The following is a 22,906-nucleotide window of genomic DNA, read 5'->3' as shown; positions in this document are numbered from 1 at the left end:
GGGGGGGGGGCCCTGCAGCGGCGCCCCGCGCCCCGGCTGCCCCTGGCTTCGGCAGCGTGGGCTTGTGAGGACGCTGCACCCACAGGCATTCTCGTGCTAGTAAGTAATATGGCTTGGCTTGTGGAAGGAGCAGCCTCTACAAAGTTTTCCTCTCTTTCTGGAGTAGAAAATGGCATTAACTTCCTCTGAGCAAAACTCTGCTGTAGTAAAAATTAATTAACATAAAACAAAAGTTACTTACTTAGCAGTTACATGCAGGTAATTCAATTAATTTTTAATCTCAAAGACAAGGAATGTATTTCATGGCCAGAGTGGCTCTGCGTCCTTACTGCCCCAGCCAGAGTAGCTCTCCATCATGCTGCAAAGGGATTGCCTGAAGAGTTCAAGAAACTCCTCGGTAGTCAGTTGAATTTTGGCCCATCTGAAGTTTGCAATGAGAATGTCGGGAGTTGTGATAAGCTGGCCTGACGTGCAGCAACGTGGAGTAGCCAGCACAGTGCACTGATAACAGCTGAGGGTTGGGTAAATGACCAAGAAAGGAAGGGTTGCAGATCTAGTAACTATCACTTTGTTCCTGTTTTCTCACGGTTCTTCGATTAAATAAGTTAGTAGCATGGACAAAATCTTGAGTGTTCCTTTATGTCAACCTGTTTTGAATTAAAGTGTGTTGTAAAAGCTGTGAAAACTCTCAAGTTTTCCCAGTAAAGTACCTTCTCGCTGATCTTATTGTATAACCCGCTGTTTTAATTTTTAAGTTATGAATTTGATCTCCCTTTGTTTAAAGGTAGCTTTCACATTTGGGAATAAGTTAAAAAGTCTTAGAAAGCTATGTACACTGTGGAACTATAACTTCCCATTCCAGGTTTTAATGTGTACTTTAAGCTATATGCTTGGTACTTTTGACAAACAGTGCTTTCGTAAGTATATTTCAGTGTTAAAGGTTTTCTGCCACATCTTCCTTTATGTCCCCATTTCCCACTCTGCTTTGCCTGTTGTCATGATGTGTAGCTTACGTTTTGTATTTCCTTGATGCAAACAAATACAGTAATGCTTTTTGTCTTGCTGTCTATTTTAGATGTGAGGTGTATGGAAGCATTGCTTTCTACAATAAAGAATTCTTGGGCACTTCTCTTAAGAGATTTAAAGCCTTTTCATTCTTAGCTGAAGTATTACCATATTTCAGTAAACATTATTATAATTAAGTGACATTATTTCCTTTCTCTTCCTGTCTGATCAGAAAAGTCAGATATCCAAACTGAAGGCATTGGCAGGCTCTTTCTCATGTTCCTATCTGCATATGAATTCAGTTCCACCCTCTGTTTTTTATAGAACTCTATACCTTTCAGTATGTTTTAGCCTTATAAAGCAGTGGAGGACTTTGGGATTGTTTTAAACAGGTCATGCATCATCCAGACAGATATTCCAAATAGTAATGCTATACAGACCATTGAATTTGTCTTTTTGCTTCAAGCCATCAACATAGTTTCAGGCTCATGAGAAAAATGATTGGAGACTTTTTGTTTTCCCAGTAGAATGGTGTATTAACTTGGGATTATTTTCCCTTACAGAATTGCATCTGGAGTTTGCATCTGTAGTATTTTTAACTTGCAAAGCATGATTACCAGCAAAAAAGTAGAATACTACTTTTTTTTTTTGCCCCCCCCCCCCCTTAGGAAAAAATGTGCCTCAGAGACTGCTGACCTCAGACCTTGCAGAGACCTGCTTTACCAGGCAAGTGCCTCAGTTGGTCAGTTCTTAAAGTATATTGAACAAAATTATTATTTGCCTACTGAAATTGCCCTTTCCCCTATTTTGGCAAGACTCTTTGGGCTTTTTCCTTTCTCTTTTGCAAAGAGCATGCATGCACATAAATATAGTCAGCACAGTCCTGAAAGCAAAGGTAGTTTATGGCAAAGAGATAACTGAATATGATACAGCTGAGTTTGGCTATAATTTTGCTGTACCAGCTGAGCTGATTTGTGACTCCAAAGTTGCTGCTAACTCATAATAATGCTGTATTTATCAGACTGCATGAAATCCTAGCAAGATATTCCCAAGTGAGTTTTAATAACCTCACAGAATGTATCTTGTCAATTTGTATGTTGCTATATTTGATTTTTTTAAATGTATTTATCTTAGAAATGTGCCCTTTGGGTGGTCTCCTCCTGATTTTTAAAACATATGGAAATACTTAATACTAGAGATTATTGTGTGTGCTTTATTCAAATAAGACTATGCTCATGAAAATGAAAAGCTAATTAATTCTGTTTCCTCAAAAACACTTTTTCTGAGTACACCATCTGTCATTTCCCTTATTTCTGTTTTATAACGTTATATATGTCTACACCACTGTTTCAAAGTCCAACCTTAGTACACTAAAGTACCTAGATAAAATGTATCAGCTCAGGATTTAGCTGATTTAGGATTTAGGCTAGTAAACTTATGCTAGAGCCTTCAATGCTGTTTATACATTTACCGCTCATCATGCATGCTTAATGCCTGCTGTTGTTAACGCTTTCTGAATGCAGCCTAGGCATACCTTTGAGCTCTTCATGAAGGGAGAGTAAAAATAACTGTAGGATGCAGTTTGCTGGGTCAAATCCATTCACAAAGTCCCATTTTCAACCACAGACCTGCTGCTACGCTGAAGCAGGAAGTAATTGGATAACTTCTGATGGGAGAGGTCTCAACTATTGCCCCACATTTAAGAATTTGTCTTTATTTTGGGAATTTATGTCCCTTTTTCTCTCCAATGAAAGAAAAACACTAAATTTGTGCCATAGATATTTCAATATAAGCTAATATGCATGCAGGGGCTGGGTTACAGAATATATATGCTCCATTTTAGTATGCTTAAATTCTTAAAAGTTGATTTCTGTTGTCTAAAACAGTCAATCTTACTAGAAACCTGTTAATAGAAATGAAACTTTTTTTTTGTTCCTTTTACCATGGAAGAAAATTTTGAGGAGTTAAAGCCTTTTTGGTCTTAAAAAAAAATGTGACTCATAGTATTTTACTAGTTGGAGAGGAATTAGCTTATCCTGGAAAACACACAATCTCTACAAAGCAGCATTTTTAAGGAGGGGGGTAATGCTTCTGCCAATAAAAGATAACAGGCAAAAGGTATTACAGGTTCTGACTTGCACCCTGGCTTACCACGACTGTCTTCATTTTATAATATTTTTCAAGCACTGAAGGTGGTTGCCAGTACTGCATCAAGAAGAAAATATCCAAAATGAAAACGAAGTAAAAAAAAAAACCAAAAAACTCAAACCCCGTTGTTCTCATCTGGTTCACGCCCAGCCCCTGAAAGGACACCTTGTTGTCCAATGTATCTTTCAGATGTTGAGCAAATCGTACCATGCTCTCAAAGTCAGTAAAATGTTGCTCTTGGTTACTACTTTGTAGCTCACAGCAGTATTGCTTGTGGGTTATCTCATTGTTTACTTCTCAGACGGGAAGAGAGCCTCTTCTTTTTCTCCATGCTTGTATATTCCTTTGGTAGCAGGTCCTAAAAATCTCTGGTTTTGAGAGTGTATTAGCATATGGTACTTCCCTGATAAACTTGGAAAAGTTCAAATCCTTCAGAAAACTGGGGGGATATCCCAACTTTGGGTAGCTGGCAACAAGTGTTTAATATATCATGGCAAACACTGGGTTGTTCTTCATTTCTTTATCAATCATGGCATGGGGTATTGTTCTAGCTGTGCTGTATGTCAAACATTGAAAGTGTTCATAAGACTTTTGAAATCTGAAAAATGAAGAAATAATACATCCACACTAGCGTATGTCTTCATGCCCTCACATTTCAATGTGATCTGTACGAGTTTCCAAGAATAAAAGACATTGTAATTGCAGTATTGCTCGTTATGGTTCTCCTTTTTTTGCATAAACCTGCATGCATTGTTCATACTTAACCATAAAGGGAGAAATGTAACTTTTAAGGCCTGCAGTTTCTTATTTGAAATGTAAGTAAATTAGTGTTGCTTTCTGTCAGTGATCACTTAGGAAAAACTGAGAATAAACAAGGTGATTTTGTGTTCAGATGGTTAGTCTGTGACGGTTTTTACAAACAAAACTGTGTGATTTTACAAATGATAAATTCCATTCCTTTCTATTTCCAAGCATTTTGTGGACAATTCAGTCTGAGGTTGTTCTGTAGTCATCAAGAATCCTAATGCAGTAAACCTGATCCCAGTCTAAGTACTGTGCTACAAAGTCCAGCTGTAACTTAGCTAGCCCAAGTGGAATGGAAGAGTAACTCCTTGTCTTTTTTCCCTTCACTGGGCAGTCATATTGTTTTACTTCAAGCAAGTGCCAGTAGTTTGAAGATGAGATGAAATAAAACTGGAAATTAAGTTTTGGGCTCTTTTGTTGTTGCTTTTAATGTAGGAAAAAGGCCCAACATTTTTGTCAGATTTTTAAACTTTGCAGCTGATACTTTTAACATTTTGAAATTGATTGTATAAATTCCAGTTTTGATGTGAGTATTGTTAGATGTGGTTTGGTTTTCATCCCCTAATTGGAAAACAGGGTGGGGTTATGCTTTCATTTAAGAAAGCTATCCTTGTTAAATGGCTAAAAAGAGAAAAAATCCCAAGTTTAACAAAAAATAAATTCTCAAAATTTAACCTTTTTTCAATTTCCTGAAGTCATTCTATTCATTTGGTACTTTTGTCAGAGAGCTAGTGTAGACAGGAATTAATTTCTTGTATAAAAGAACAAAGGCACAGCAGTAAAAAAATTCAAACCTTCTTTGTAATTACAAAAAGAAACAAAAAGCATAAATCTACAGAGAAGCAACAGCTTTAAAATTAATGTCTGAAAAGCCTGTGGTGTGGAACGCTGATCTGAAAAGGATTATAAGATGAAAAGGTTGAAGAAATACTATTATTTTTGCATAACCAGACAAATGTAATGGATCAACATAAAAAGGTTGAGTTTAATACAAACCACATCAAGTTGCTATTAAATGGCATCAAATTATTACCGGTTATTATTTTAGGAGAGATTAGATGTCTGTATAAAGTCTGGTTCTAGAAGTCTTCTCTGACATACACTTAGTCCCTGTCAATGCTGGTTGTCTCTGAAGACTGAAGGGTCTTCATTACATCGTTTAAGAACTAAGTCTCCTATAGCCTGCTTATTGATTGTACCAACTGAAAGAGCACCACTGCTGAACACAGGCACTGGGAGGCAAGAGTCCTTAGCAGCTATTTTAGGACTGTTAGTTAGTCTGTTACACATTCAAACCATTGCAGATGTGTTCATTGGCTGTTGTGGTTGCACGTGAAGAAACGCAGACTGCAAGCTTGCAGTTCTAGGTATTTTGTTTGAAAATGTTCAAAACAGACTTGAGATCAGAAAATTCCTTCCTCCTTCAGTTAGACAATTTTCAAATAGTGTATTTTAGCAGTGTTCTCCTCGTAGCCATTGTTTTTTTTACATGCTAACCCAGAGATAAGAGCAGGAGGAGATTGTTACTGTCTCTACTGAGCCTTGAATGACTATGCTGAGAAAGTATGTATAGATCTTTTGAAGTGAAACCCTTCTGTTTGTAGTTCCTATTCTACACAATACACGTCAGCCCTCCTGTGCAATGGTCTGATTCAGAAAAAGTCCTAGAGGTAAGTGCATAGAGGGGAATACGCTCAGCACTTGTTTGCTGTCCAGAAGCAGCAAGTAAGTTAAAACATGAACAACATGAGCCTTAAGCATTGGTAGCCTGTTTTCTCCAGAATTTAGTAATAGAAAGCAGCTGGGAGAGAGACTGAGGCAGAGATTCCACTCCCCCCTCTATATGTCTTGGCAGTATTGATACGTAAGTGAAGACAAAGTGTTTGAGGGAGGGGTATTTTATGTAGCCAGAAAGACTGTGCAGGAATTTCTTTTGGACACTAAGTTTGTGTGAAAATCGTTATTGGGAAAGTCAGATGCGGTAAGTGAAGGGGTGAAGTAGGTACAAGTAACTGGCATGTGCGGGAAGAAAGAGAAGGTGAGGATCTGTGTATTTCTTATTCATATTCTGCTGCTAACCTTGGTGCCACAGTTTGGTATTTCAAGAAGAGTGCATGAGCAGAAATGAAGGCAAGCAGATGTACTGAGTAGTATTAATGGTAGGCAGGTAAGGATTAGGAGTGTTGTTGCAAGGAACGTGCAGAGAGGGAGAGGGAGCTCTAGAGCAGATGTCTTGAAGGCTGTTCGGGGAAACTGAGTTAACTGTGTGTGATACTGACAATTCGTGTGTTGGTTTCAGAGTGCACCAAGCAAGCAGTGACACAGGAAGCCTTTCAGGAGTCAGTGTGAGAAACACTTGCCTTCCAAAGGTGCAGTTAAAGCACCTGTATGTCTGCCACAGTGTGTATTTCTGAAAAAAGTGCACAACACTTAATGGGATGTCGTTGTTATTAGCATGTTGATCTATTCTAACAGAGCTGATGCAGGACAATGGAGGAATCATCACATACCAGTTCCTTGCCATTTACTTCTGGTTTTGTACTGAGTGGTCAACCCAGAAATGACAGTGTGACACAGTAAAAATTAGTGGACTGATGATGGTACTTAAGGAGAAAGAATGTAGGAGCTGAAGATAGAAGCACACTGCCTGAGACACAGTTGTGGAAAATGAGCATCCCAGAATGACGTATTGTAAGAGAGAGAAGCTTCTTCAGAATTGGATATGCAAAGAAATAAAGTATATGTGTTGGGAATGTTGAGCTGGGGATGCATCACAGCACACCTACCAGTCCAGATCCTCAGCACCAAGGAACTGCTGCTCAGAAAACTTCCACAACACCTTAGCCTCATGGCTTTAACTATAGCAATATAATTGTGTAACTAGCTACACAGAGAAATGCTGTAACTCCTTGTCTAGGCTCTTGTTTCTATGTAAGACCTTTCCACAAAGATCTGGTCTTTTTTTCATTAGTATATATGAAACCTGTGTCAATATTGACCTACTTTAAACATGGCTCTTGATGAGTCACTGGTGTTCCAGCTTCGGGAAAAGTTACTCTTTCCGAATATTAATCAACATTTCAGTAGTTAGTCTATGACATGGTTGCTTGTAGAAAGCTGTAATTAGCAAAAATTATGGTTATAGTTACAGAAATAATAGTCTCAATTCAGGTTGGGACACTTAGGATAACTTAGTTTATTGTTTCACTTCATATATGCTTCATTATTTCATTTTGTTTTTCACAGTGGAAGCCCAAAAATACAACAACAATTAAAGGAATCTACCCCTCATTCTCCATGAGTTTTCTCTGCTCTTATGGTGCTTAATTATACCACTCACCCTTTTTTACAATAATGTTAGAATATACCAGCTTCTCTTGCATTGCTGATACAGAGGGCAGCTCCCACAAATGTAAGGAAGCTTGGAAAAAAGCTCCACAACTTGTACAAGAAAAGGTCTGGAGGATGAGAGTAGCTATCTTATGGAAAAGATGACACTTCTATATTAGCAGCGGACTGGCATGTTGAAATCTTGCCAGGGTAGTCATTACAGGTATGCACTAAAATCCCAATGACTTGTATTCCATTTCATTTTTGCAATTAATTCAGGGCCAGGCAGTGTCTGCTGATGTTTGCTAGACAGCAAGGTTCAAACTAAAACACGACACAAGCTGTGAAGTAGAGAGAAACACTGGTAAAAGCTTGCAAGCTTAAGGCACGCACACTGGACTGGGAAGTAAAGTGAATGATACCGGTCTTACCTGACCTCATAAACTGATGCTGAGATTTTATGTCAGCTCTGTATGAAAAATACTTTAATTGCGTATGGGCACAGCTTCAGCATGACTTTTTTAGTCACTTGCCAGAGTTAGTTTCACTCTCCTGGTTTAATGATTTTCACAGCTGTAGTTCACTTCCTGGTTGCAAAAGGAGTGATTTAGCAGTGTGTTGGAAACTATTTTATTTTACTTGTCTCCAGCTGTAGGTTAATGCTGTAGGGTAATAAATGTTAGCGTTGGCAACTCATTCTGATTGTTGTGTATGTGAAATGAATACAAAACAAACAAGTCTAACTAGGGAAGCCTGATAATACTCTTTTTCTTTCAAGTTTTTCCAATGTTTCCAGCTAAAGGATGGTAATGCATAGGAAAGACAGATAAAATATAAAGTGCATTGGGTGATTCCTACGTATCCAAATGCGCATTTAACACACTAAAAACAGCTAAACCCCCAATGTTCTTGTTTCTTTCTTCACATAAGTGGTGAAAATTAGGTTTCTAAAAATTACGTTGTCTCAGCCTAGCAGCAATGATGTGTTGTGTAATAGCTAAAATTCTGGATAATGCAGAGTCATTATACTTTTTATAAATGAACTGTCCTTAGAATATGTAATTCAGCAACACACTAAAAACAGCTAAACCCCCAATGTTCTTGTTTCTTTCTTCACATAAGTGGTGAAAATTAGGTTTCTAAAAATTACGTTGTCTCAGCCTAGCAGCAATGATGTGTTGTGTAATAGCTAAAATTCTGGATAATGCAGAGTCATTATACTTTTTATAAATGAACTGTCCTTAGAATATGTCTAATTCAGCAATTACCTATTCCTTGGCAAGTTATCTGGTCAAGATTGCCAGGTAAAGTATCTGACTGATGTTTTAAAAAAAAAATAATCTTTAGATCACAACACAGTCATTTAAGGCTTGTTTGCTACTGCACAAGACAAATGTTTTGCAGTCCTCTGCAGCAAGCTCAGTGTTTGGTAAAAATGCATCTGTTCCCTCTTCTTTTACCATTTTTTCCCCCAGCAATGACTGATCTGTTGCTTCAGGAAGTTACTGTGTGTATGAATAGATGTGTATACATATTATTTGTAACTACGTTTAAAATGTACGTGTGCACGTGTATGTTTTAATATATATATGTATGTATATGTATATATTTCTTTTTACATTTTAGAGCTGTGATGGCCAGTCACCAAACAGAAGTTCAGAGTCTGAAGCTAGATAATGATTCAGTTATAGAAGGAATAAGTGACCAGGTACTGGTGGCAGTTGTGCTCAGTTTCACTTTCATTGCTGCTCTGGTATATACACTTTTAAGGTGAGAATATGTTGACAGGAATTAATCTACATACCTGCATTTGTAAAATTCTAGCTTTCTCAACAAATTTTTGCATTGGTATACAAAACAGCTGTGATTTTGTGACATTAAGGAAGTGATTGTTTGATCACTTACTCTGTTTAACTAATTGCTTAGCAGAGTTTCATAATTTAATTCACAGTTAGAATGAAATGATGCATTTCTCAAAAGTGAAGTTTGACTCTTCCTTATCTTCAGATGACCAAACTGAATAATGTTCATCATTTCTTAAGACTGAAAATGGCTGAACTCACAGTCTATATGGCTGGTGTGTCATATTTGATTACAAAGTACAGATTTGTCAATAATGACTCCACAATTAAGATTGGATATAATCCTCCAATGTATGTTGTAGTTGCATTCTCCTTCCAAAAAAAGAAAAACAAAAAAAAAACCCAAACCTGAATAAATTGCCTGATTTGTTTATAAATGAATATGCTGGAAAACAATGGACTTTAATATGCTTTCCATAAAGCAAAATGTTAAGTTCAGAATTCAGTAACTTGAATGGTCAAGTAATTAAAGCTTATTTTTCATTTCAGAGTTTTTCCTTGCAACCTAACAAATATCTTAACCTGTGTGTTTTGGGAAAATAAGTCTGAGCTTCAGATTGGCACTTTTTTTTTTACAGCTGTCTGTAGACTTCTGAACACAGGAGTTTTAACAACTAAGAGAACTCAATTTTAGTGACACATTGGCATTATGGAATTTACTGAGGAGGATCTGTCCATACGAGAGGTATTAGCGGGGTAGGAGGTATTTGAGAGTAAGCTGCAAAAGAAAACAGAAGTGGGAAAGCTTGGTTGGACTGCAAGACAGTGCTGCTGTTCAGGACCAGGAGATAGCAAAGGAATCTAAGAGAAACGTATGCACTTCACCTTGCTTTTCTTTCCAAGGCTGTTTCAGTTATTCAGATGGCTTCAAGAGTGTCTCTTTTCCCTCTGCTCTCTTATGCTTTCTCTACCCCTTATATTGACATTTTTAGCATTTGTGACTTGAATTTTACATGTTTAGTTTAAAAGTAAATGTTTTATTTTTGAACTTTAAAGGAAAGTAAGTTAGGAACATGAAAAAAAGTGAGTGGAACAAGAGTCAGCAGTGGGCAAGAGTAGCGGGAGTTCACTCAGGATTGGAGTTCAGGGAGATGATACATCGATGATGAAGGGTTACTTGGGGAGGAAGAAAAGGGCTAGTTACTAACTACCTCTGCACTGTAATGAGCTAAATAAAAAGTTTGTCTGTGGATCCTGTTACATGCCCTGATGGTTTATTTTCTGGAGGGGCAAACAAACTCAGACACAAAGCTTCCATACTTTGGAAGTCAGCTTTCAGACTGACTACTGAAAGTCCTATCAGCTTCCTCTTAGCTCTCCGCTGTGCCTTCTGGTACCTTCTGAAATTGTCTGTATTCAGCAGCATTCTTCCTCTACGTCCTTCGTATTGTCTGCATCAAAATCAGCACAATACGGTAGAAAATCTGTACAGTACAAAAAGTATAGTAATCCTTATGTATTTAGCGCTGGAAGGGGGGCGGGGGAGAAAAGGAGTATTTTCTTTTTCTTCTCTAGTTATCTTAGGCAATACAGTGGTCTGTGTGTTCCTTGTACTGTATCCATTACCCCAGTCTCTTTGCCACCCATACTTCTGTATGCAATCTGAAATACTTAAATTGGGTAAGAACAGGTCCTGGGTAAGAATACATGAAAGAAAGCTTAGGGTAATGGATAAGGTTGCAGGAACTAAATAAAAAGCAGAAGTAGGCAGCAAGGAGTGTGTGTTGCAGTAGGTTTTAGGGGGCAGAAGTGGAATATGGGAAGAAGTGTTAAGGGATATGGTTGCTGTACTTGTCTCCAGCACGGAGAACTCAGTGAAGCATCACATCAGGGCATGAGCTGAAGGCCTCTGTGCTTTTGGTGGAGAAACTTATTAGCAGTAATTAACATATATACCAAGTTGCAGATGTTTAGTTCAGTCACTATAAGAGATTTTTGCAAAGCCTGTATGTCTTTGAGTTATAAATGTTGATAAATTGCCACCCAATTTTTTCCATCATCTTTTAAATTTGTGAGTAGGTTGTCACATTACAAATGAGACTGTGAAAATTTAATTTATCCAATGAATTAAAGGGGACCTGACCCACCAGTGTTTTGTATCAGAGATTCCCTACTTGTCCCAGATGACTTACCTAACCCGTGTTTATGAATCTTCAGGTTTAGATCTTTTTCTCTCATTTTTCTATCCCATCATATGGTTTGACTATAAGATCAAGTCAGTATTTTCAGCAGAAGTGAGATCTTAATCCTTGGAAATTAACAATGGCCATCATTGCACAGTGATACCACCAGTTCCCATAAGTACTGTCCCTCACATTCCCTGTGTGAGACTGCACACTGAATGAGTAGGCAGCCTTCCTTCTTCTGGTAAGGATAGTTGGTGGGGCCCTTTGTGATACATAGTACAATCTTTCCACGTCATGGGACTTTTTTTCTCAAGTTATGGAGTGCTAACACTCAGAAATGGGGAAATTAAAAGACTCCGCATCTAACTTTATTTCTTTCTGGCTTGTGTTTGGTAGTGCCTTTAATTACATAGCACCATACTGTTTTTCATTTATTTAGTTTATTTTCTCACACTAATTGCATGACAGAAGTTATGAGTTGGATATATCCCCTCCCGGACATTGTGCAGTGTTCTGCTACCTCAGCATCTTACGCATAAGTGACAGATGTTGTACATACTGTACCTCTACAGCTCTACAAATACTCTCATGTATTCAATGTAGTATGTGACACCAGAGTAAAGTCATATCAGTGAAGTATTTGTACAAGGATTATATGCGAATATTGCCCAGGTAATTTCTGCATGTCTACTTTCTTAATCTGAGCACTTAAGATTCTTCTTTGCTTGGTATAGCTTTTCACTGGATAACACTTCAGCAGCAAATTTGCAATTACTTGTTCATGAAGGAATCAGAATAACCTGGCTGATAATTCACACCTTCCACGTGTGTGTGATTTGAATTGAATTTCAATATATATTAAAGTTCTGGCAAACTGAAGGTGCAAAATATGCTCATTTGTAGCATCTAAATAGGAAAATACTTTTACACATATAGCATGTATGACAGACAACATCCACAAAATCTGACTCATGGAGACCCAGCGTGGGCAAGAAGGGTTTTACTGTAAGCTTCCCATCATATAACTTTCATGTAGGTCACCCACATTAGTGTTAAATAAATTTCTTTTTTACAGATAACCGTGTGATTATTAGTATGAAAAATATGGGGTTTGTCTGTTCTTCTTTGAAGAAACAATGAAGGAGACAAAATGTTAAAAGATAGCAGTAATGCAGTGTTATGATTGCCCATGTCAAATGAAGGAAAATACTGCAGAAGCTCCTAGAGCCATTGAGGAAATTATGTAAATAGAACTGCAACCAGAAAACGTCCTAAAAAATCAGCCAGTCCAGCCCTCAGCTCTGACAGAGGATCAGCTTGCCTAGATCATCCCTGGAAGCAGTGCAACCTGTTTTTTGATTTAACTTTTAGTCAAAGATATCACAATACCCTGAGGTAACCTTTTCTGATTTTGTACACTTAGTGGTTAGAAATGTTTTTCCACCAACCTTAGGTAACTGTGGGAAATAATTGGTCATATTTATAGAATGAAAGCCTTATCCTGTCCCCTTTTTTCTCCATGAGCAGTCTTCTATATGAACTGACATTTCTTCACTCTTTCTCTAATGTTTAAAAAATGTGGGCAGTAGTTCTTATTCTCTTCTGAACTTCCTCCAACTTCTCTACGTGTTTTTATGCATTTAGCCCAAAATGGAAAACAGAATCCAGCTGAGACCTCAACAGTGCTGAGCAGAATGTATCACCAATGACATCCATATGAATAAATAGAGCATAAAAATTCACAGTTTTGAATATGATGCTGTTGACTCAGATTTATTGTAACTCAACACCTCTTGATGTTGTCAGCATCATTTTTAATTCCAGTTCTGTTCCCATTGTGCTTTTGAATTTCAAACTTGTAATATATCCAGCCTCCTTTCTTCAGTGAGTCCCTTCCCTGTGATTCCCCTTGGCATCTCTAACCTGCAGTTTTCTTGCCCGTAGAGTCTTTCTTTTTAAAGAGTGATTTTAAAAGAGTGATTTCTTTTTATATCCAGTCTGCTGATAGTTACATAAATTCAACATTCTAAATCTAAGAGTTTGCCTACCCCTTCTTATGTAAATGTTATGTCTTAATCTTTCATGTAGCAGATGAAACTGAAATAATTAGGATTTTTCAACTCTGTAACTTAGGTAGTGAGGGAAAAAAATAAGAAATTTATGAGTAGACTAACAATACAAAAACTAGCAGTGGAGACAAAAATTAAAAATATTTCTGCATGATGAATATACAACCTTTCAAGCAACTTGATTTTTTGCAGGTTAATGGCTTAATTTTGTTTCAGATTAAAATCTAGTTTTAACATGATTTAATGATTGATTATGGAGTCTCTCTGAAAAGTCTTGCTGCTGTACAGCTTTAAATGTCCAGAGTAACTTTGGGTTCTAGAATAAATGTCCTGTTTCCTTAATTATTTGTGTACTTCCTTTAAATCCTTTATAGCAGGAAAGAATGATTTTTTGCCCTTTGTTCAAGTTTCTTTTTTTTTCAGTCAGTTATTTTTCACTGTTGGGTCGCAGTGTTCAGTTTTTCTTATTGCTTATATTTCGTTTCACAGAAATGAACATCAGAACATACACCCAGAAAATCAAGAGCTAGTGCGAGCTCTTCGTCAGCAGCTTCAAACTGAGCAGGTGCTGTGCTAAGTGTTGGCATCGTTCAACTATCTGGTTTGGAGTAGCATAGACTTCTCTGAGGTTCTGGAAGAAGCTGGTCTTGAAAGTTATAGAAGCTTACTTACTGTACAGAAGCATCCTTGAAATTTATCAAGTAATGAGATGACGTAGGCTTGGGTTTTTATGGATAAGTTAAGTAATTAAAATTAAATACTTGGCTGGTTCTTTTTCAAACAAGTTTTTGCCACAAGGTGGAGTACGCTAGATTATGTTGTGTGCTTCCTGCAATGTTCCTGGGAACTTAGTGGTAAAGGAAAGGAAATCTGGAGTACAGCTTGCTGCCACAGGACAGGGGTTAGATGTTTAGGCTGATAAACTGTGTGTAGCAGAACAATGGCACAGCAGCAAGAGCCAGGCAACAAAGATTGACAGAGAACTTTTTACTAAAGCCTTTAGTGACAGGACAAGGGGCAATGGTTTTAAACTGAAAGAGGATAGGTTTAGATGGGACATAAGGAAGAAATTTTTTACAGTGAGGGTGGTGAGACGCTGGAACAGGTTGCCCAGAGGTGTGGATGCCCCATCCCTGGAAGTGTTCAAGGCCAGGTTGGATGGCCTTTGAACAACCTGGTCTAGTGACAGATGTCCCTGCCTGGGGGACACTCCGGAAGTGGAGTTGGACTACATGGTCTTTAAAGGTCCTTCCAACCCAAACCACTCTATGGTTCTATGATTGCATCCAGTTCTGACATGTAGAGGAGAGGACAGGAGAGCCTAGGCCAGGTTACTGGAAACTGCTGAGTCCCAGCCCTAAAGTGAAAAGCCGTACTTTTGGAGAGTATTGAGGAGAGTCTTTCATTATAATACTTCTTGAAATAATGACAGATTTTTAACTACAGTGCATATTTATGTGAAAGACAAATATGGCGAAATGGGGAGAAAAACCATTTCATGGCAGTGACTTACACAGGCTGATGTCTATGCTTGGGAACACTAAATACTGCAGCTGGTAAGCAATGCAGTTCAGTTACCTGGCTCTGGACAGAGCTGCATAGGATAATGAAGTAACAGTCTAGATCTGAGTTGTTATTCATGCTTCAGCATGTCTAACCTAACTTAATGTGAAGGACCAAGGAGGTTCTTTCTTTGTGGGCTTTAACTGGATTGTAGCACATACTTATATAACAGATGAAGGGAAAATAATGGGCTTGTCACAAGAAGAACTTGCTTAGTGAATCACTTTTTTCATTTAAGTATGCTTGATTTTTGAATTTAAATATATTTCTCTTTCATTTCACATAGTTCTGCATTTGACTGCTTCACTTCTAGTAAATGAACACTGGATTTGTTATTATTTTTTTAAACTCAGTAGACTTATATAAAAATAGTATCTCTAACGCTTTGCATTTCTCTTCTGTTCTAGCAGGATGCTTCTGCTGGTGATAGACATCGCTTCTATACAGATATGTCTTGTCCAGTCTGTTTGCAACAGGCTACATTTCCTATAGAAACAAACTGTGGACACCTCTTCTGTGGTAAGCAAGAAAAACCCCGAGCCCCCACAATAAAACCAGAACAGAAATACAAAGATAAAACCAGAACAGAAATACAAACTTTTGTCATTAGTACAGTCACCCTAATGCAAAGCTTTGTTTGTTTTTAACTGCTTATCTTCTATTCTGCATTAGAAATATTTTTAACATAAATTGTTGAGAAAATACATTTGTGAATAAACAGTCACTCTGAGAGTGTGCTACATTTTTTTCTATGCTATCAGGAGTGAAACTGCGGTTAATTTAAAAATGTCAAGGACAGAGGGTATAATTTATTTCCAGTTAGTAAAAAACTGAAGAGGCTGAAAAACACTTGGAAATGTACCACTTAAAAAAACTGGTTTAGAAAGAGTGAAAAATTCTGCTTGGTATTACCTTTATCTCAGAGTGTGGGGTTTTTTTCTTGGAAGTCCTGAAGAATTGAGACTAAGTTCACAATGCTTTAAGTGTTTGCCTTTTTGTTTGAGGCCCAGCTATTCAAATTTACATATAAACGCCCTACGCAGCATTTTGCTTCCTCTCCTTCAGGTTCCCAGTAGGATCCTTTCACTGCATTCATCTAGTTTTATGGAGTATATAGTGCATACCATGCCTAGTCATTTAAAAGAAAAAATTTACAAATTTGGAAAACAGTTAAAGTGCTCAGATTTTTATATAATCCTTCCCCTGTTGAAACTCTTATAATAAAGCCAGGTTTTTAGGATAAATTTTACATTTTACTTTCTTGTGACTTCTAAATTTTAAACTGGTAAAATTTTTAATTATTTGTTTCTTCAGTTAATGATTAAGAAGTTTTCTGTCTTTTCAGGAAATAATACCTTAAAATTAATGATGCAGTTGAACCTATTCAGGATTTTTCTCATTAATAGCATTGGACTTGAACACATTGGTTCTTGGTATCTTCAGTGAATGTTGTATACAAAATTACACCAGAAAAGATAGGTTTAACCTAACTGCTTATACACTTCTGTTGTTTTCCTTGGTGTGTAACATATTATTTCATGCAATGGGTGTTTCAACTCAGAAGTTTAAATGTCTGTAACTTACCTTCATCAGGTTCCTGCATTATTGCCTACTGGAGGTATGGCTCATGGCTTGGTGCCATCCGTTGTCCAATCTGCAGACAAACGGTAATATTTCTAGTAAACATGGACCTGGCAGTTTGGCTATCTAGTATAGCTTACCAAAAAAGCATTTACATGTGAACTGCAGTAGTGAGACTGACAGAAGAAGTCGTCTGAGTAGCTGAAAGAATATGGATATGTGAGATATAGTTGGTGGACATTAAGTTTTTTTGAACTTTTTGCTTTGCCAAATGGCTCAAAAAATACAGATTGTTCCTGCAACTCGAATTTAAGTGAACAGCACTGATAACTCGGCCATTTTTCCTGTAAAGCAGTATATGAAAACAGAAAATCGTAAGATCTTAACTGTGATTCTTCCATGCTTTCTGTTTGGGATATTATATAACTTCTTCACCAGAACTTGCATCTGAAAGACCTGGCTGTTGTTCAAGACTGTCAGTAGGCAGTATACTACTGGTTTCTGAGAAGTACCCTCTCCCTTCCTTCTCTCCCTGCCAAAACAACCTATCCATGTCAATTTCTTGTTTTGTCCTTATTTTTAGTTTGTATGTATTATTAATTTGAGCTTTGTAGAGCAAGCATTAACTTACTTCCTATGCAACTTACTTACATTGTCAGTTGTATGTCCCTGCAACTCATTAATACTTAGGATCTCTGAGTCTTACAGTGTAAGTTTTAACAAAAGTACATCTTCATTTTAACAGTGCACAAACTACAGAGCTAGTAACTTCTGATGAATTATATAACATGCTTCACGCCCTGGCCCATACATTGTATCCTGCTTTGATTGTGTGTATCAGCAGGACAAATGACTGTAAGAAGGCAGAGGAACGAAAGCAAAATAGGTATGAACAGAGGAAGAATTAATAAGTTTAGAGTGTAGCCAGCGAGGAGAGAAACACAAAAAATAAAGACGAGGAAGATGAAAAAGGGGAAAATAAGTTATTATTTTAGTGTTTCTTCTTACATAGTTGTTCTTCTACCTTCCTCCAAGTAACAGGTAAAGTGGGTGGTACTGCTTGCACAGTTATGCATTCATTCTCACCCTGTGAAGTAAGAAAAGTGAGGTCTGATTTATAAATGAGGAATGGAAGTATGTATACGTGAACAACATGAGTCATACAGAAGGTTTGTGGCAGGGCTAAGAGTTGAATGTAGATCTGCTCGTGCTGTCATTTGCTAAATGTGACTGCTGCACAGATACAAGATATATATATTTAGCGGCCTGGTACAGAGGGAGCTTTTGAAGATTGTAATAATTTAAAGTGCTATGCATTTTCTGTTTCCTATGATAATCTGCATTTTATACCTGAACATGGCTTCCAAATACAAGTCTTAAGTTTTCAGAAACACCTATACAGAAAGATAACATAAGATATATGTGAATATGACCTTTCATATTTTTCTGTGTTTGCATGAAAGTTAACCCAAGAACATAGCAGAATTCTCTGTGCTTACAAAAGAGCTGAAGGTTAATATCTTTTTCTGTTAACTTATTATTCTGTATGATTGTCCTTGGTCTTGGTGTGAACGTCCGTACGGAAAAGTATGAGTTTTGCTGCTTGTTTGCTGAAATGTGAGGCCATTCTAAAGATGGAAGAAGAATAGCCTGATTGGTTGCTTTATTTGATTTTCAGTTTAAGAAACAAAACTAGATTAATTTGGTAAATTAACTGTATTCTCAATATCATCTGTCCCACTGCTGAAACATAAACCATTTAGGTGTTTAGAAAAATTTCCTGTAAGCCTCTCTTAGAAGGAGGAATCTTATGCTTGTTTTTAATAATCTTTTAAAAAATTAATATTCTGTAAAGAGTTGTAAGCAATGAATTTGTTAAAACTTAGCAGCAGTATCCATGTTAGTAGTTTTTGTTTTATTTTGCTACTAAATATTCAACTAAAACAAAGTGTGTTCTAGGTAGTTAACTGAAGATTACTGTTTTCATTTATAGTTCACAATATCTGCATTTAAAAGACAGTTGCACATGTAACAAAATCTCCCTGCTGTGCCTAGGTAACATTGTTTTTACCACTCTTTGGTGAAGATCAGCAGGATGCAACCCAAGTATTTCAAGATGTTAATGATTACAATCGGAGATTCTCAGGACAGCCCAGATCTGTAAGTTTTGGGTAAATTTCGGTGAAAGTCACTGATTTGAGGGCAGATTAACAGCATTTTTTGTGATTTTTTTTTCCCCTTCTTTTTTTTTTCTTTTCCCCTGGGATATGAATTTTCTCTTCACAATGCTTAGGGACTATGCAAGTTTTCCTTAGGAAATTCATGTTTATATAGTTACGGCAAACCTACGACCTTGAAAATATTTATTCTTATTTTGTGGAAATGTATGGAAACTTGCATTTTTGTTGTAAGTGAGAACTGCTAATATGCCTCGAGTTCCCTATTTATGTGTTAAGTGCTTTTTTAATTACGACTCGTTAATTTGAAAGGATTAATAATTAGTCAGTAAAAATACTTAATGAAATACATGACATGCAAGGAAGAATATTTACTTGATGGATCTCTGCATTGATTAGAAGAATCTGAAGTTCTACTCTGTGCCTTTCTTCCTCAGATTTCAAGCTATATGCTGTCTTGATTTTTTTATTTTCCTCCTAGATTATATTACAGTCTTTATTCTGCTCTCTGAGTGAAGAAAACAGGATTTTTTTGATAAATAGCTAAGAGAGATGGTTGAAGTTCTGCGAACTTTAGAAAGTCAGCCTTGTGAGCCTGTCTTCTATGTGCATGTTCTGATTCGCAAGGTGAAATGCATGCACATGCATACTAGTAACTTCCCTGCTTGTCTTCATCTGTTAGTTGGATTTGGATATTATAACAAAACATTAGCAAGAAAAATTTACAGTCCAAAGAGGCAAAAGAGGTGTGAGATGGGAATTTTTTTTTTTCATGTTCTAAACCGCAAAACAGTTACGCTTTTGATCCAGAATAGACTGAAACTACCTTTCAGGCTCCATTGGACCTCTCTGTGGGCTCTGTGTCTAGTCCCCAGTAACCTGTCTGAGGCCACGCTGGAAGTCTGCATTAAAGCCCTAATCAGACTAGATAAATTGTCTTTGATTTATACATGGTGTATTGCCTTAACCACATACAAAATTCCTTTCTAGAGAACATTTTCAGCCTTGGCAATAACTCATTTTAATGTCATGGCTCTGTGTAGAAACTGTGTACAGTAGAAAAGGAACCAGTATCAAAAAAAATTTCAAAGTTCACCCCTCCCTACGCCTCACAACAAAAACCTGAATATTTTCTACTCAGCAGTCCCTCACTAAGATGACAGAATCATAGTAGAAAAACGGAAAGGAGCCAGGGATGGATTCATTTAAAAGTTCTTTAGTTTACTTTGAAGCTTGATCCATCCTTTGGAAACTTATGTGAATCACTGGTTATATGCCAGGGGAGAGAGTGTTTTGTTTCTGAAGAACTGCAACCTATTCTACTTTACCTATTGTGGTTTTCTCGCAACCCCTAGTTGTCTTCCATTCTGATCGATATTTCACTCAAGTTAACCTGTTTGCTGTTTCTCCCTTCCTCAGTCATTTGTTTTACTCTAGTAGTCACTGCTTTTCCTTCTTAACAGATGCCAATGTATTTTGTAGTGAGTTAAATGTATGTTTTACGGTATAGAATAACACAGTTTGACTGTTTCTTGAAAACATGTATATTCTAAATCTGACTTTTTACCCAGCAAAACTAAATCCAGGAAGTCTTGTCTCACTGTTTTTTGTTTCAATTCTTATAAACTAACAGATTCCAAAGCTGTAACGTAGTAACAGAAACTTCAAAATAAAAAAGGACCCATTTAGCATGGGCCTGTTGCTAAAGCAAAATACTAACTTTTGGTTTCTTTCTTCATAGATTATGGAAAGAATTATGGATCTGCCCACTTTATTGCGGCATGCTTTCAGGGAGATGTTTTCTGTTGGGGGCCTCTTCTGGATGTTTCGCATCAGAATATTCCTCTGCTTGCTTGGAGCCTTGCTCTACCTGGCTTCACCTCTGGATTTTCTTCCCGAAGCCCTCTTTGGAATTCTGGGGTTCTTGGATGATTTCTTTGTCATTTTTCTTCTGCTGATATATATCTCTATCATGTACCGAGAAGTGGTAACCCAGCGGCTGAATAGATGAAATGGACGAAAATGACCCAAATGCAGAGGTGGTTGTGGAATGTTTTAAAAAGAGAACTATAACATAAGTATGATATAGCAAGGCACCTGTGTACAGTTTCAGTAGTTACCAACTTCATAGCTGGTCATCTTATACAAATATGAAGGGTTAGTATGTGGTGATGCTTCACTGGAATCTTTAATTTGTGTATTACATATGCTTCATAAGGATGAGGTTAGTTTTATAATGTAATAAACTACCTTCATCTACTTCCACCTGATGAACAACTGTATGTAATCAAAGCAGAAAACACCTTTTTTGGTGTGTGGTTTGTGAAAAAGGAGTTCTAGTAAAGGACTTCTAACAAAAAATCCGTTTGGGTAATCTAGACATGTATAAGGAAATTCAGAAATTCTTCACAGTACAGTTATCATGGCTAAATTGTTTAATGTTTCCCTATTGTGGGCTAGAGTTTTTTAAAATAAAAGTAGCTTTGTGTCTCTCTGTGGAAGAAGAAACCCAAGGACCACACTACAATTATCACCCTGCAGTTTGCTGTTGTCCACATGCTTCACAAAAACAAGGAAAACACCTCAGTATTGGTTGAACTGCACTATGTACGGCTGCATGCAATTCGTACAATTTTATTTTTATATTTGGGAATATACACACAGTATCTGATCTAGATAGAGAAACCAATATTATGCACACCAGACTGGTTAGTGCTCTATTTTTAAACGGGAGCATGTTTTTTCTCGTCAGGCTTGTTTGTTTGGTAGGTATGTGTCTTGGAAGTGAGGGTTTTATGCTGCTTTGGGTCAATGCAATGTATCTGAACTGAGAGTTTGCATTCCTTCAGTTGCATTAAAGCATTTAGCCGATGGAGAGAACCCTCAAATTTTAGACAATGGTTGAAGAAAAGAAGTCAGAACCAGATGTTTACACTACAGACCTTTACCTGAAGGTACATTCTGCAATACAAGTATTAAACAACTTAGATATTGGGGCGTTTGATTTTCAGTTGGGGTTTTCTTTCTTCAACTTTGGTTGGTTGATTTGTATGTGGGTAGAGGGGGTTCTGAACTACCTTGAAAAAGATCTGTGATAAGGGACCACAAAAAAGTACTGGAAATGTTTTCAAAAATACCAGGGTATTAATAATCCTTCAAGTTGATTTTTTTTTTTCATGTTGAATTTGAATATAGGCTGTCACAGCTACAAAAGTCATTTGAAAATATTTTCATTTTAAGAAATGAATGTCTCTAGAAAGGTCAAGGATATTCTAGATCTATGTACTTTTTAGCTCAAGGAATGATAATTGCCATTTCATTTTAGCTTCCTGAGTACTTGAAAGACAGTGATTAGACAGGTGATTCTTTGCATGTTTACATATATGGGATGAGACTTACAGTGAAAGGGACCTTTTCACAACTTCTGCGTTTTGCCCATGCAAGCGTCTTTCCACAGCTTCTAGCACCTAGGCGTGTGCAGGAAGGTGGTAGAGCTGGCACCTGACGTGTCAGTCGTTTGGGGTTGAAGATTGTCCTTCAGTGTCAGTGTTTTAAATGACATTAATTTAAAAGTAAATTCACTGATTCTTCATTTGAATATTTGCTTTTGAAAAGCCAAAGACATTTTACAAATGAACTGGAAAGCTAAATTTTTCCTTGTTGCTGTTTGCTAGAGATGGGCAAGAGGAGAAACAGGAAGTGAAACAAGGGTGGGAGGAGGAGGGCGAGACAGAAAATGACATTTTTGGAAGCAAGTGCTATTGGTTTTGGCAAACTAACTGTTCTTGAGCATCTTAGTTGAGCTTTTCCCTTTGTGTTGGCATTGCTAATGTATGGTGATGGTTTAGTGGCTACCTCAGTTAAAAGTCATTAAGGTATTACTGAGTAAGCGTGGGATATTCATAAACTGTTAGGTACATTTACAAAGCAAGATAGTAGTTTAGGATCTTAGGTAAGACAGGATTTTGCAGTTTTGCTGTAAGCATTGTTTTGGTTTTGGTTTGGTTCCCCCCCCCCCCCCCCCCCCCCCCCCCCCCCCCCCCCCCCCCCCCCCCCCCCCCCCCCCCCCCCCCCCCCCCCCCCCCCCCCCCCCCCCCCCCCCCCCCCCCCCCCCCCCCCCCCCCCCCCCCCCCCCCCCCCAAGAGCAAACTCCAAAAAAGTATTTTTAATTGAGTAAATTTATCACCCCCTTTTCTCCTGGAGTTTAACTTGTGGGTCTGCTTAGAGAAGAGTGTGAACTG

The 22,906-nt window shown here is 37.5% G+C and overlaps 2 protein-coding genes across 4 annotated transcripts in view; one reads left to right on the top strand and one right to left on the bottom strand.

Moving 5' to 3' along the window:
- Nucleotides 1-293, bottom strand: part of HOOK3 (hook microtubule tethering protein 3) — a 94,477-nt gene extending 94,184 nt beyond the window's left edge. Inside the window, exon 1 of the mRNA XM_009274656.2 lies at nucleotides 242-293. The gene's annotated coding sequence lies outside the window, so the exon portion shown is untranslated. The remainder of the gene's footprint in view (nucleotides 1-241) is intronic.
- RNF170 (ring finger protein 170) lies at nucleotides 47-22,664 on the top strand. 3 transcript variants are annotated; one of them, XM_009274655.2, is made up of 8 exons: nucleotides 47-99; nucleotides 1,674-1,731; nucleotides 8,914-8,995; nucleotides 13,834-13,909; nucleotides 15,318-15,426; nucleotides 16,501-16,574; nucleotides 18,544-18,648; nucleotides 20,407-22,664. In XM_009274655.2, exons 5-8 carry the CDS (start codon nucleotides 15,357-15,359, stop codon nucleotides 20,674-20,676), a joined length of 519 nt encoding a protein of 172 aa, XP_009272930.1. In that variant the 5' UTR covers nucleotides 47-99; nucleotides 1,674-1,731; nucleotides 8,914-8,995; nucleotides 13,834-13,909; nucleotides 15,318-15,356; the 3' UTR covers nucleotides 20,677-22,664. The 3 variants fall into 3 exon arrangements, with proteins under 3 accessions (XP_009272930.1, XP_009272928.1, XP_009272927.1); XM_009274653.2 differs by having other exon boundaries at nucleotides 8,914-9,057; XM_009274652.2 differs by having other exon boundaries at nucleotides 8,914-9,057; nucleotides 15,315-15,426.
- Nucleotides 22,665-22,906: the final 242 nt, after the last annotated feature.

This window comes from Aptenodytes forsteri, unplaced genomic scaffold (assembly GCF_000699145.1).
Source record: "Aptenodytes forsteri isolate BGI_AS27 unplaced genomic scaffold, ASM69914v1 Scaffold224, whole genome shotgun sequence".
Classification (NCBI taxonomy): Eukaryota; Metazoa; Chordata; class Aves; order Sphenisciformes; family Spheniscidae; genus Aptenodytes; species Aptenodytes forsteri.
The sequence above is the reverse complement of the archived record's forward strand: the minus strand, read 5'-3'. Positions and strand labels throughout refer to the sequence as shown.